Source organism: Curcuma longa, unplaced genomic scaffold, assembly GCF_044706935.1.
Source record: "Curcuma longa cultivar G26 ecotype Majalengka, Jawa Barat unplaced genomic scaffold, ITB_CL_G26_1.1 contig_20762, whole genome shotgun sequence".
NCBI lineage: Eukaryota > Viridiplantae > Streptophyta > Magnoliopsida > Zingiberales > Zingiberaceae > Curcuma > Curcuma longa.
In genome coordinates this window covers 30,636-45,143 of record NW_027431474.1, presented here as the reverse complement: position 1 = coordinate 45,143, position 14,508 = coordinate 30,636, and the positions used below count along the sequence as shown (strand labels likewise).

Sequence of the window (14,508 nt, the reverse complement as noted above, 5' to 3'; positions counted from 1 at the left end):
GAGACATTGATTCGTTGAACTCAATCCGCTAATGATGAAGCACAAGGAGTTAAGCTCGGTTGGTGCTGAACAAAAGGAGACAAGCTTGACTGGATGAGCCAGTTCCATCACTTAACCACTGCAACATCCTTCTCTCATGCAAGTGATTCGAAGAAAGCCATTGTTCACATCCAGAAATTTTCCACTTTTCAATTGATTCTTTTTTCTTTGGAATTAAGATGAAAGTGGGCATAAAGTTCAGTTTATCATGAGAAACACCACTTGTGAGTTTGTGATCATGGGAGAACATATTCTTTTCTCTACATTTTTTCGAATATCTAGTGGTGCCTGAAAATGTTCAATGATCTATCACTCTCCATTAATGCATATAAAGCATGATAAGAATGAAGAAATATGATACGATCTCTCTCCTTTTTTAACTGCAGGAATATGTGTTCTTTCCCATGCTCATGTTCATATTCTGACCATGACAAGGAAAATGCTTTAAGTAGGGAGATAGGTTTAGTCTATTAATGATAAATGAAACATGGAAAATACTTTTCAAATTGAGAAAAAATTTACAGTAGATTATGTGTTTGATAGTTTGTTTGTAATTTAAATATTTTAAATATATAGAAATGGAATTTACATATTTTGCTATTTAGGTTTCGGCCAAGAATGCATATTTGTGGGTTCGGTCTTAATATCATGCAATTTGTTCAAGCCCGTCCAATAAAATGTATCAACCACTGGAAGTATATTAAATCTCAAGAAATATTAATGACAAAACATAAGAATAAAATATATAATTCATTTACTTATTTCCGAGTAACTATTAAAAAATAACAATACAAATATACCTATTGATATAATTAATTATTATTTGATTGGGTTCCAGTTTGTTCATTTATTGGTATTTTTTGCAAGTGTTTGTTGGGATTACTCTAATGAAGCATATCCACTTCATTTCAGTTTTAAATTCTTGATTTTGCCAACAAGCACTACAATGTTTAATGGCCTAAATCCTAACAAAGCTGAAATAATTCTCGATTTGCAACACTGTTTTTTCTTGGTTTCAATAAGCTGCTAAAGTGCAAGGAAGCCTTGGAATCGTTGCAGTGATATTAGTTTGCATTGAACACTTGAAAAGAAAAGTAAGATAGGACCAAAGTTATTCTTCCATCATTCGAATATTGAACAAAACGATATTTACAGCAAACTGGCATGGCACTCATGAAAGATAAACAGAATGAAACAACATTTTTAGTTTGCATCAGGCTGAGAGTTACCTCTGGTGGGTGATGTTGAAGAAGACGGCTGCCTTGAGGATGAATTTTCACTCCGGTGAGACCCCAGCAAAGAGAACAAGCCATTGAAAGGCCAAGGAACTGGTAGCCAGGAGCCCCTCTCTCTCCCTCCATTGCTGTCGTCGCTACTACCGGTGCTGCTACCACCACCACCAGCATGAAGCTCCTCCCTATTAACAGCATCCGAGACCTTGGACGACTCCGAATGCATCTGAAATCGGCAAATTGGGCATGAACTATGGAGCTCAAGCCACGGAAGGATGCAATTGCTGTGGAACTTATGCTTGCAAGGCATCTCCCTGGCCTCGGCGCCAATTTCAAAATCATCCAAGCAGATTGAACAGCTCATGTTCTCTGTAATCTTCACAGTGGGCATTGCCTCCACTGCTGATTTTTGAGCAGGTGGAGTGCCATAGAAATTTGGATCACTCTCTGCCAAATGCTGTAGGAGAAGATCTAGGCCCGATCCGAGGAAGTAATCTCTCAACAAGTCGCCATTGTTGCTGTTGTTTGAGCTCTGTCCTCGTGCATGGTTTGTGTCTAGAGAACCGTCTATGGCATTGTTGATGAGATCCATAAGTAAGTGTGCCCGGTCTCTTTCCCTCTCCCTATCATTATCATCTCCATCAGAATCCAACACATTGCCCTCCCTGAGGGCATTGAGGATTCGAAGAATGGCTGAGCTCCGTCGCTGCCACCGGATAAGGGCTGCTTCCGAATCATGGTCCCGGTCAGAATTGGCCTCTTCTTCTTCGCGGTGGAAATGGCGATGCCTCAAGGAGCCACCACTGAGCATTCTATGCGAGATGGGAGCCCAAAGAGAGAGGTGCCTGTTAGATTCTAGGTCAGGAGTTGTGGCTGCTTCTCCTCCCCAATTCATCTCTTCCACAAATCCACCGTTGCAGATTGGGCACTCGATCTCAGCTCCCATGATCGGATTCACCGTTGTTGAGCACATGTAGCACCAATATCTAGCAGCTAAATGTTCATCCATTGATCCTGCCTTCCTCTTTCACCCTGTTGAATCTACACAATCACAATCAAAAAATTCTATGAGCATTACTTCACAAGGATTACATGCCATGTGCTTCTCTCGCATACTCGGAAATATGAAGAACATGAGATTATTAAGCGGTTTTAGGGTTAAAAAACGATTTTGGATGGAGAAGAAAACGGAATGTTCAATGCCCAATCTTATCACGGAGAGAGAGAGAGAGGGTTTTAAAATTGTTGTGAAGTAGCAAAGGTCGGAAAATTTTCCCACAAGACGAAGAACAAATCAGATAGAAAGAAAAGATTCTATCAAATCTATCACAAATCTCCTTTAAGAGAGAAGAAAGAAGAAGAAGAAGAAACTAAGGTTTTCAATTTGCATGTCAGATATCAACCATTGCAGCCGGAAAAAAGACAATCTCATCGCATAAACACAATCATCAAGAAGAAGGACGACAAGAAGCAAAGAGATTTACCAGCTTCCCCCTTCCTGCCTCGGATTCAAGCGCAAATTTCACAAAACATATAACACACCATCCCAAAAATCCAACTTTTTCATAAATTCCTCGGAAAAAAAACTGGATTTGGAAGATATTTACATCTGAAAACAGATAAGATTGTATCAAAAAAGGGGGGAAGAGTTGGCAGCCGAGGAATCCAGATCGGCGAAGCACAATTTCAAGTCACCGAGCCACTGGAAGATGATCCATACAGGCAAATCGAATGTACTTGAATCTGATTAGATCGGAATGGTCAAACTTGGAAATTTAGGCGAAGAAAATCTACCTCGGCGAAGGAAGACGAGCAGGTCGCGGGATCGACGGAGAGATTGCGAACGCAGAGGGGAGGAGAAAAGCAACCCTGGCAAGTTATGTATATATACACACACAGTTCATATATTCGATTTTTTAATATATATATATATATAATAAAATTACTCTAATCTAATTAAAATTATTATAAATAAAATAATATTATATTAAACTTAATTAAATTAATTTTAATACCACAGTATTACATGTGTAATATTTTTTATCAAATTAAATAAAAACATATATTAAACTAATTTACTTTAATACATCATAACAATTATATTTTGTAACAATATCGTAATTATTACAATAACATTGAAATAAAAATAAATAAAATAAGGTATATTAAAAAAAAACTTTTGACAAAAACAACAATAAGATAAGTCCTGCAGAAGAAGCTCCCAAGAAGAGGAAAACATGTCACCATTCTTGTTCTCTAACACAAGGCATCAGGACCACACTGTTGATATATACAAAGATATCGTCACAAACAATTCCAAGTTTAAAAAACTGCATAAATGGTGATACAAACTATAAGTTTGTTTTAAAGAAAACATAATTGTTATGGGTCATAATGAATGGCATGTTCTAACATGTATAGCTAGTACTATCTAGACTCTAGGATATAAGCACATAACAGATTTATTGCCTTTTAAAATTTTAATTTATTAGAAATTCTTATTTTGACTATATTTGTTACAAACTTTAATATCCAGATTACTTTTAGCAATTGCCTTTCTGTTTCCAATATAATATTTCAGAATAGAATGTGCAAGAGTATGGAGGAATCACAGGCAATGAATAGGATGCCTCACTCATTACCACCAAATAGAAGGAAACAAACTCAAGCCAACTGCTGCTACTTTACAGAAATCTGAACCTGACAAGTGACATCCACCATGTTTAGGGAGCCCTACACCACATGGGTTTTAGTACTCGGCCAGCAAATTCCTTATTCAGAGTCATAAAAAGTTTATAATATCCATTATGATCGAAGGGACGTCCTATTCGATATCATGCAAAGACAGGAATTGAATGACACAGAGAAATTATTGTTCACTTGCTTCTCAATGTTACCTTATTGTCTTTAACGACTGGGTCAAAGGAGTTGTGAGGACCTAAAGGCTCAGCACTCTCCCTCTCGATCATAAGATAACTCTGCTTGATTCTCCCTCTCATCAGTGAATTGCTTTGCCTATCTCTCATTCATACCAACCAATGCATTAGTTTGTGGACAGATGATAACAGAGTTGGGAAGTAAGACTGTTTGGTCCATGATTTGCAACATTCACAAGAATTTCAGAGTAATCTTATGCATGATTGTGATAATTAGGAAAACAATACATAAGCAATGTACAGCTTGAACTTGGAAATTTTGGCATTCCTTAATAATAAGCTTCATACCAGTTCAATGGCATACGATGACAAAATATAAAGGTTGATAAATGTAAAGTAACACTTGCAAATGTTAATCGATTCATCCAATATGTATGAGCCATTCTAAAGTCATGCATTTTGTCACAGCAATGAAATAAGTTAGGATAGAACTAGCAGTAAACTATGATATTAGAATGATAGGAATGTATAAGAAAATTAAAGAACCATACCACTTAGTCCCTCACCACTACCGGCTTCACTGATCTCCAAAGAAGCTGAAGAGAAAGCTCCAAATTCTGAGTCAGAATACAAGTGCCACATCTCCAATTCCTCTTTTCAGTTGAACTTGAATACACTTTTTTTTTTATTTGGTTGGTGCAAGGAGCACTAGTCTACCTCTAGGGTTTCGATGTTTGACAATATATTTAAGTCTAGTCAGTTTGACCAAGGATTAATCCAAACATAACCTGATGTTTGGATATGAGTGAAGTCTAATCAAATCAAAGTTGACCAGAAGACTAGCAAGAAGTCCTAGTCAGTTGAACCGGACAAGAAATCCTAGTTGGGGACTATGCAGGAGAAATCCTAATTGGAGACTAGGCAGGAGAAGTCCTAGTTAGAGGTTAGGCAGGAAAAGTCATAACTGGAGATTAGGCAGGGAAAATCTTAGTTGGAGGCAGGGGAAGTCCTAATTAGAGACTCGGTAGAGGAAGTCCTAATAAATGAAGTTAGGCAAGAAGTCCTGATTTGAGAGATTGGGCAGGCAAAAAGTCTACTAAGTGACTAGACCTAACTGGAGGTTAGGTAAGGAAAAATCTAAGCAGGTCAAGGATGACCGGATGTTTGACAAGTGGGAAGTCTACTGAGTGACTAGTTCTAACTGTAAGTTAGGCACGGATAAACCTAGTAGATTAGATCTACATGATAAGACTTAAATAAGCATAGTAGGTCAGACTATAGTTAAGTTTAAGTAGGTCAGTATAGTTAAGTTTAGTTGCTTGTTTGTGTGTATGCTAATCTTGCATGAACTAAGAGCTGGAAACAAGACTAAGGAAGCATAAGAAAAGCGAATAGAAGCAGCTGAATCAAGTCCAGAAGTCAACTCAGATCAAACCTAGTTTATTGGTTTCAGGAGCTCGAATCATACTCTGAGCAATCAGAATGATCTAGGCGCTTTGATAAAGTGGAATTGGCCCCGATAAAGACCGATGAAACCGGATCGGATTAGTTCGGAGCGCCCGGAAAGGGATCCGGGCGTCCGAAGAGTCTTTATAAGGCCATTAACGTGCACCATCAAGGAAATCAATCACACTACTAATTCTTCATCCTGCAGTGCTGCTGAACGCAAACGGAACCGAGCTCATGTAACCGGGAAAGCTCCAAGAAGGGTGTGTTGTGCTCAGAACTTCCAAAACAGCCTACTCGAGATTTGGTTACTTTATTTATTTGAACTGTAAGATGAGTTTCTCCGCCTTGAAAAAAATTCCGGAAAGCAGACCAATAGTGGACAGACGTCTTCTCGTACATAGACCTTCGACGTACTAACCCCCCTTATGTTAGGAACCAAGTAAAATCTATGACTACCTTGTGTTGTTATTTAATATTCGCTGTTAATTTTTGATAGAACGAACGAATATTCACTCTCTCTCTAGCGCGCACCGGTTATACAATTAGATCTTTTACATTCCAAGCCAGTGCTGTAACATGGAAAATACAAGAAAAAAAAAATGTTACATCAATAACTAACCCAGAATACCCTTTGAGTGACACTTTTTAAACAAGTTGCAATGAGGTTATATATTTGCTAATTTGAAGATCCAGGTTGTGTATCATTTCCAATTCATTTTCCAGAAAAATCATTAATCTTATCAAGTAATCATGTCACAGTTTAACTGCATAGAGCACAAAGAAGTAAACAAAAACAATCTGATTTTCCAACTTTATGAAGGTTCTGATAACTATAGACATGTATATATGATAGTAGAGCTTAAGTTCATTCACTTGGTCAATTGAGAATAAACAAACAAAGCAAACACAATAAGATTTCCTAGAAACTGTAGTTGTGAATACAACGACCTATACATATTACATCTCACAAACTTTTCCACAGCTAGAAAAGATGTTTAATTTGCATGTTCAACTTTATGAAGGTTCCTTTAATAACTGTAGACATGTAGATAGAAGAGCTTCAGTTCTATCACTTGGTCAATTGGGAAGAAACAAATCCCAAAAAAAATTATCTTTGAGTAATTGAGTTCCTACAGGATTGAAGTTCAGTAGAAACTAACATACACACGCCACATTCACTCACGATTCAAAAAATTCACTCGATAAGAACACAATCTAACCAACCGCAAACTTCAACACCTGTAAGTTTCCACGCACTGTCAAGGAATCAAAACCCTCGCGTCCCATTTTCTACCCCTCAGCTCACGATCAAAACAAATTAAAACCTAGCTACAGAAATTGATGCGATGGGAATACCTGGATCTGTAGCGGCGATTGAAACTCGAAGGACAGAGCGGAATCTGGACATGGATCGAGCTGCAGACGGGAGGCAACCAGGAACATGGGAGAAGGATCGCAGGGTTATCGAACAACGGCTTAAATAGTAGAGATGTAAGCCGTCCGATTAAGAACAAAACTAAATCTGCAGCGATGACTCAATCCATAATCGAATCGAGATCGAAATTAAATTTATTTAGAATTAAAAAAAAATAAGGAATGTAATAGTTGTTGATAAAACAAGATTTTAATTAATGGGATGGAATAATATATAGAATAATTATTTTTATGTTTAAGTAGTAAAATATTTTTAAAATATTGAAGAAATAATTTTCTTTAATATAAATAATTTATTTAAATAATACATTTGGGATTTAAAAAATGGATATAGTATTTGGAAATGAATTTTTCAATCTAAATGTGTATTAGAACTAATTTATCAGCGCGGGAAAATTAAGTGAATGTTAAAGATTTGATAAAAATTAAAGGCCGACAATAGGGATAATCGGTTTAAAATTGAACCGAATCGAAAATTAATAAAATTAAATTTTTTAAAAACAATCGATCAAATTTTACCATCAAAATCAAACAAACTAAATCGAAACTTTTTTATCAATCAACCTATGATATCATCAATTAATTGATATTGGACACTCAAATCAGACTGATTTATAATCGAATTACGTTCCATTCAAATACATCAATTAACTGATATATTGATGTTTCAATTTAATCGATTTATGAAATTTATAATCAAAATCGAACCGAATAAATTAATATTTAAAAAAAATAAAATTTTAAATTAATTAAATCGAAACTTTCAAATTCGATCAGTTGATTAATTAATTTGATTTAACCAATGGCATGGTCGAGATGATAATAAACAAGGGCAAAAGTCAAACGAGGGTCCCTTAGTTTTGGAATCATCAAGATGTCATCCTATTTTAATTTTTATTAAAAAAATATTCCATCTCATGTATAATTATCCAACAACCCTTCACTATACTATTCTCATTATTAGCTCTCTTCTATATTTTTCTGCCTAAATTCTAAATCGAGGGTGCGTTGTAACATTTACGAATCTATAACTATTACAACATGAATGATTACTTTGCATTCATGTTGTAGCAATTATAACTTCGTAACTATAACAATATTAATTCTTAACTGCTACAACATGAATAATTACTTTGCATTCATGTTGTAGCAGACTTCGTAGCTACAACAACATAATCTTACTCATCTAATATTCATGTTATAACAGATATAAAACTGTAACTATTATGTGTATAACAGCTACGATTTTGTAACTGTTGCAATGTGCTCGAACAATTTAAAAGTAAAATAATAATAAAAATAGTATTGAAGAATATTTATATCATAAAGATAGGACGTCCTTTTGAAAAAAAAAATTCAAAATAGGATGCACCTTTAATGATTAAAAAAAAAGACTCTTTTTTACTTTTGCCCAATAAACAAACACTAGTACTAACATAAGGTCAAATAAGTCAAAGTGTCTTATTTCAAGTGGTAAACATGGAGACATATGTTGCCTGAAGTTTCAGGTCCTCTTAGCAATATGTCATTGTTGACTGAGGTATTGTTTCGGCAATAGACTCTTATCAACATAGTGGTATCGTGCCTTCAAAAAATCCCTTAGGGAGTTTCTGATATGAAGTCGTTTCGACGATAGAGCCGGTCACTATAAAAAATTTACCCAATACAATTTTAGTTCCTGGGGCATAGTTGAATTGATTACGACGAAGCAGAATAAGACCGAACAAGCAAAGAACAACTCAAGGTGAGTCGCGAGCAAGTCCTCTTGACTCATCTAGGCAACTGTCACCACTGCTTCTTGTGCTACAACAGCACATGCCAGCAAGCCTCCATGACACTGACACAGTATCAATATAGTATCTAGGGATGACAATTAGACCCAGACCCGATGGGGAATCCGTTCCCCGAACCCATTTTGACCGGGGAATCCCCGAATCCGAGAAAGCGGGGATGGGGATGGGGAATCCCCAAATATCGGAAAACGGGGATGGGTCGGAGATGGTATTCCAAATATTCCCCATCCCTGAACCCGACTTTGATAATTTCATTCATTGAGATTCATTAATTTGATTACATCCTTATCAAATGAAAAAAATAAGTCATATTGATAATTACTTGTTTGAATACTATAGTTTCATTATTTCTAAAACAAATAATACTTCCTTTTTTAATTAATAAAAAGGTAATAAATTTTAAAAAATATTTTTTAAATATGTCATGACGGGGATGGGGATGGGTATGAGGATACCCATGGAAATACCCGCGGAGAAAACCACTCCCGAAACCCGTGGGGATCCCCGAAACCCGCTGGAAACCCGAAACCCGAAACCCGAAACCCGACGGGGATGGTATTTAAATTATGATACCCGACAGGGATGGGGACGGGGATGGTATATGGGTTTGGGTTTCGGGGATGGGGATGGAGAAGGCTTCCCCGCCAACCCCCGAACCCGTTGCCATTTCAGTCGACTGATTCTCTAGCTTGAAGTGGCACTCTTAAGGCTCGGTTCGACGAACCATGAAAGGGGCGAAAAACATCAAAATATATCCTCTTGGTTGTTTCCTTCATTCAATGTATCTTGAGTGTTGGGGCAGTTCGCAATCACATGGAAGATCATGCCATGTCTGATGAAAACATGTGAATGTGTTGAGGAAAGTATACCTACAAAGTGAAGTGGAATAAGATAGACAGCACTGGTAGATAGAAAAGGATGATGAGGTTTGAGATCATGACAGAAAACTAGGTATTTAAGAAAGTTGTCATTTGAGCATTGCTAGGTATCACAGATCTTCTCGATTGTACGAATGAGTCGGTATCGTGTTCTTAGTTCATCATCCAACTCTAAACTGAATGAATCAATGCCATGTCTGATGAACACATGTGAATGTGTTGAGGAAAGTACCTACAAAGTGAAGTGGAATGAGATAGACAGCACTGGTAGATAGAAAAGGATGATCAGATGTTTGAGATCATGACAGAAAACTAGGTATCTAAGAAAGCTGTCATTTGAGCATTGCTAGGTATCACAGATCTCCTCGATTGTACGAATGAGTCGGTATCGTGTTCTTAGTTCATCATCCAACTCTAAACTGAATGAATCAATGCCATGTCTGATGAAAACATGTGAATGTGTTGAGGAAAGTACCTACAAAGTGAAGTGGAATAAGATAAACAGCACTGATAAATAGAAAAGGATGATCAGATGTTTGAGATCATGACAGAAAACTAGGTATCACAGATCTTCTCGATTGCATGAATGAGTCGGTATCGTGTTCTTAGTTCATCATCCGACTCTAAACTGAATGAATCCACAACTAACACAAGCACTGCTAATCATAGTCCTAATGAAGTCTTACAAAATGCTTCACCATTGAGTATATGACGAGAAGAAAAGGATACAGGTAAATAGGGGAAGATCACCTTGAGCAAAATTCGTCGGTTATTTATGCGCAGCTTCTGCCGAGATGATCGGTCATTTATCATCTAACTAGAACCAGTCAAATCCGTCTTGCTTTTGAAAAGAATCCACAATGCCTCCATGTACAGCATCGGCATAGTCCATTCCAGGTGTGAGCTTGATGCCTCCGGTAACTTCGATTGGCTGGTCACTGAGTTTTGGCTGAAAATGCACCATGCTTTGTTGCATGTACTGTGATTGCTCCACCAAGCTATCAATTTCTTCGAAGAGGACACCGCAAAATCCCGGGCTGTGTTCAGATAAGCTGTACTCCATCCGGTTTCGATCATTTGACTCTTCAAACATGGTCAAACCTCCCAAGTTGAAGGTCTTGCTACTGTTGACATTGTTTTCATAGAAGTCCATTAGTTCATTGATTGATTTTTGTCCATCATAAGGAATACCTAAGTCAGACATATCAATTGGATTGTGGTTTGATCCAATCGAAGGAGGATTGAGCTGGGTATTCGATGGCAAAGAAAAAACTGAAGGTTTATTCTCGGTTGACTGAACTTGGTTGTTCACCTTTCCGATACCGGGAGGAGTAGTGTTCTGATACTTGCAGAAGTACTGGTGACTGTTTCGAGCATTCCTATCAAGAAATCCATGGAGAACATTATTATGTGGGCATACCGCATTTTCGCATGTATAGATCCTCTGATTCATCTCCAGTTCAGGATTCATAGAAGATCTCTTCTGAATGAACTCCATGTGACTTTCTTCCGACTTAACGAAATTTGCAGTACATGAACTAGCTCCTAGTTTGAATGTGTTAGTCTCAACAGCCACCTTGTAATCCATATCCTTGTTATGGCCTTCTTCAACACCTTCGACGTCATATTCACCGTTGCTGCTGTTGAAGGAGAACGCTACAACTCCTGAGGATGGGGCTGGGCATGCATCCGGATGCAACTTCATATACATTTCCTCTTCCAGTTTAAGAACCGCAAGCCACGTTGCACTCTCCTTGGCAGTCATCTTGTCTTGCAGGCATTTGGACTGCCTAACAAGCTTGCGGATCTTCTCAATGTCGGGGCACATATGCTTGATTACAGCCGTCAAGACACTGACCTTCCAAGCCTTCTTAAGGTCATGTGGCTTCTTGTAGGGGGGTGGTCCTTGTTCATTCGGGATCCCTACTTGAGTCCACCACTCCTCTCTCCCAGTAGGCCACCATGGCGGTTGGATTCCTTTTTCAAGAGGAAACCTTCGCTGCGGCGGATCACAGTGCTGCATAAGGGCTGACAGAAGAGAGCCCAGTGTTGTGTCTTGAAGCTCCTGCAATGAGTGAGAGCTAGCAGTTCCAGAGCTGAAATCACTGCCAGACCCAGGGATGGCATTCTCAGCTCGATATTTATCTATTGCAGCTGGCCCGTTCCGATCAAACCTGACCTTTTCTTTCCACCAACCCCTAAGATTATCAGAAGCACCGGTGATCGGCTTGCCTTTATCAGGAATTATACCATAGACAAAGCCCTGAGCTTTGCAAACTTCCATCATCTTCAGCATGTTCTTGAGAATTCCATCCTGTGCCCGCGACATCTTCTTCCGGCAAGCTTGTTCTAGGGATTGACTTTGCTTAGCTGCATCCCCTAGATGCTTGTTTTTGCTCTGTTGCCGCTCCTTTAAGCGCTTCAGCAGCATACGGTCTGTCCACATACGTCTCTCAAGTTCTTCTATGTCAATATCCTCATCACTCTCTTCATCACCAACCTCGGCAAATTTTTCTTGTGCCATGTCAACCAGGTCTCCTTCTCCCATTATGCATTCACCGATTGAAGGCTGAAGGAAGCTGCCAAAACTAATACTCCTCACATTGTCGTAGGGGTAGATTTGTGTACAATTTGGGACACCAGGATGTGCCATGCCTTCAACTAATAGTCCCCCCAAAAATTACAAGATGCACAAGAAAGCAAACATTTATGCACTTGATACAGAAAAGGTATCGTATCCTCCTGCAGTACAAAAAGTGACCTTTAGAACATATCATGCAGTGTCTAAAGTGTAACGAACATAATGATGCGTAGTTTATACCCAACTACCGACGTAAATGGCAGATGTAGAATTGAATCAAGGCATGGTAAATGGCAATGCAGAAATGTGTATCACAAAGTGCATAACATGTAAAAAATGTACAAATTCTAGCTTATGTATGTGAATGAACTAATGTCGTCATTTTTTTTTTAAGTTGTAGATTGTAGAATGCTATAAGATGGAAGCATAGAGTTAACATGGTCAAAACCCATATGGGGAACCAGAAAAATGTTTACGAGAAGACTATATTCAAAGTGGGGCAAACTAAATCAGGCAGTACATTAGCCTAGAAAAGATGGTCATCCTAATAGCACATTACGAGCATTACCTTCGTATTTCCTCAACTTAAATGGGCAAATATCAAGTAACTTAAGCCTAGATCAGCTTGCCGTGTGCAATATTTATACTTGCGGTTGTAGAAGAGTGGTCATTTACGAATGTTGATCATGACACCAGAAGAAGCTAATATCCAAAATGCTTGATAGCTAACAGAAACAACTTGCTAATAACGTACGAACAAATGATTCTTCAACACTAAAGATGGAGCCATCTGTACGAAGACTGACTGATTTCTAGCCAAATGAAATGAAAGCATACCAAAAGACATAATCAAAAGGCATGGATACTGTAAAAACATATTCTTTTTATGAAATTAGAAAAGATTGAAGTAATCTCCATCCTAGATCTACACATAGAAGCAAAATCCTCTAAATAACAATGAAATAACAAATGACTTTCTGTCCATGTTCAAACATTAAACCAGTCTAAATTGGATTGCTAAACAAGAAGAGGTTTAAAGAGAATAGATCAAACTACATCAAACCAAGAGGATTAAGGGCCAGATATATTCACAATTTATGATTGCCCAATATGGAAGACAAGTAAATAGATCTCCATGGAAACACTGAATTCCTCCATGGAAGCATTAATAGTTTCAAATCTGATACAATATTACTCGACCAAGAAAATAATGAAACAAAACACCACCAAATCCTCCCCTGGTTGGTTGTAGCAAAAGGAACTTCCTTACAAAAAAAAATAGATCTTGCATCTTAATCCGGAGATGAAGTCTTCAATTGGAAATGAACGAGAATTCATGCAAAAAGAACAAAAAAATATTTTTTTTTAAAAAAAAAACATGAACAGATTGGAAGCAAACTGTCTTCCTCAACTTCAGTGGCATACAAGCAGTCGGAAAGCGGGCAAATACTCGGACCCCTAAAAATCAGGAACTTAGCCACCATTAGGGCAGACCAAACTGACTTCTTAAACTCCCAGCCGCCGGTCCATCAAAAAATCACAACAAAGCAACAAAAAATCACCAGTCGATGAACACCAATAAGCCAAAGCGCAGCAGCCAAGAACAAAAAGGGCGCGCAGAGATCCACCAGAGAAGGAGCACAGTGAAGATCATCAAAAAGTAGCACCTTTAACCAAAAAATCCGAGCAAAAATCGCACCTTTTTTCAGTTTCCCACCCACGGCCTCAAGATCAAACTCCGCTTCCCTGCGACGCAGATCGATCCCTCGGCTTTCACCTGGAACGTCAACTCCCGGCGAAGAAGATAAGGGAGGGCACGGAAATTGGAGAGGAGGTCTGATGGAGATGGTCAGAATGAGATTGACATAGTAGAAAAGGAACGGAAAGCGAAGTTGGTGGTGGCGTCGCCTCGCTGCTGCTGCTTCTTCGTCCTCTCTCTCTCTCTCTCTCTCGTTATTTCCCGCTATATCGTCGTTATTTTCCTCAATATATCGTTGCTGCCACGTGTCCGGATGGGATGCAACAAGGCACGTGACCGTGTCCCCCTTTGAGTTGAGTTTCCATCAAAGCATTTTTTTTATTTTATATTTTTATAAAATAAAAAACAACTTTAACCTGAAACACATTGAAAATCCAAATTTAATTAATTTAAAATTAAAATAATAATAATAATAATTCAGGTAGAGTCAACTGATTATACAATTAAAAAATGATAATTAAACTATA

General features: G+C 38.0%; 2 protein-coding genes across 5 annotated transcripts; both read right to left on the bottom strand.

The window, feature by feature from the left end:
• Positions 1-900: 900 nt before the first annotated feature.
• Positions 901-3,153, bottom strand: LOC141817511 (E3 ubiquitin-protein ligase SIRP1-like). 2 transcript variants are annotated; one of them, XM_074705153.1, is made up of 2 exons: positions 3,066-3,153; positions 901-2,312 (listed from the first exon to the last, which is right to left on the bottom strand). In XM_074705153.1, the coding sequence occupies exon 2, from the start codon at positions 2,278-2,280 to the stop codon at positions 1,243-1,245; it is 1,038 nt and encodes a 345-aa protein (XP_074561254.1). In that variant the 5' UTR covers positions 2,281-2,312; positions 3,066-3,153; the 3' UTR covers positions 901-1,242. The 2 variants fall into 2 exon arrangements, with proteins under 2 accessions (XP_074561254.1, XP_074561255.1); XM_074705154.1 differs by lacking the exon at positions 3,066-3,153 and adding an exon at positions 2,756-2,890.
• Positions 3,154-10,346: 7,193 nt separating this feature from the next.
• Positions 10,347-14,208, bottom strand: LOC141817507 (protein ETHYLENE-INSENSITIVE 3-like 1a). 3 transcript variants are annotated; one of them, XM_074705148.1, is made up of 2 exons: positions 13,982-14,208; positions 10,347-12,443 (listed from the first exon to the last, which is right to left on the bottom strand). In XM_074705148.1, the coding sequence occupies exon 2, from the start codon at positions 12,352-12,354 to the stop codon at positions 10,519-10,521; it is 1,836 nt and encodes a 611-aa protein (XP_074561249.1). In that variant the 5' UTR covers positions 12,355-12,443; positions 13,982-14,208; the 3' UTR covers positions 10,347-10,518. The 3 variants fall into 3 exon arrangements, with proteins under 3 accessions (XP_074561249.1, XP_074561250.1, XP_074561251.1); XM_074705149.1 differs by having other exon boundaries at positions 10,347-12,362; XM_074705150.1 differs by lacking the exon at positions 13,982-14,208 and adding an exon at positions 12,851-12,856 and having other exon boundaries at positions 10,347-12,362.
• Positions 14,209-14,508: the final 300 nt, after the last annotated feature.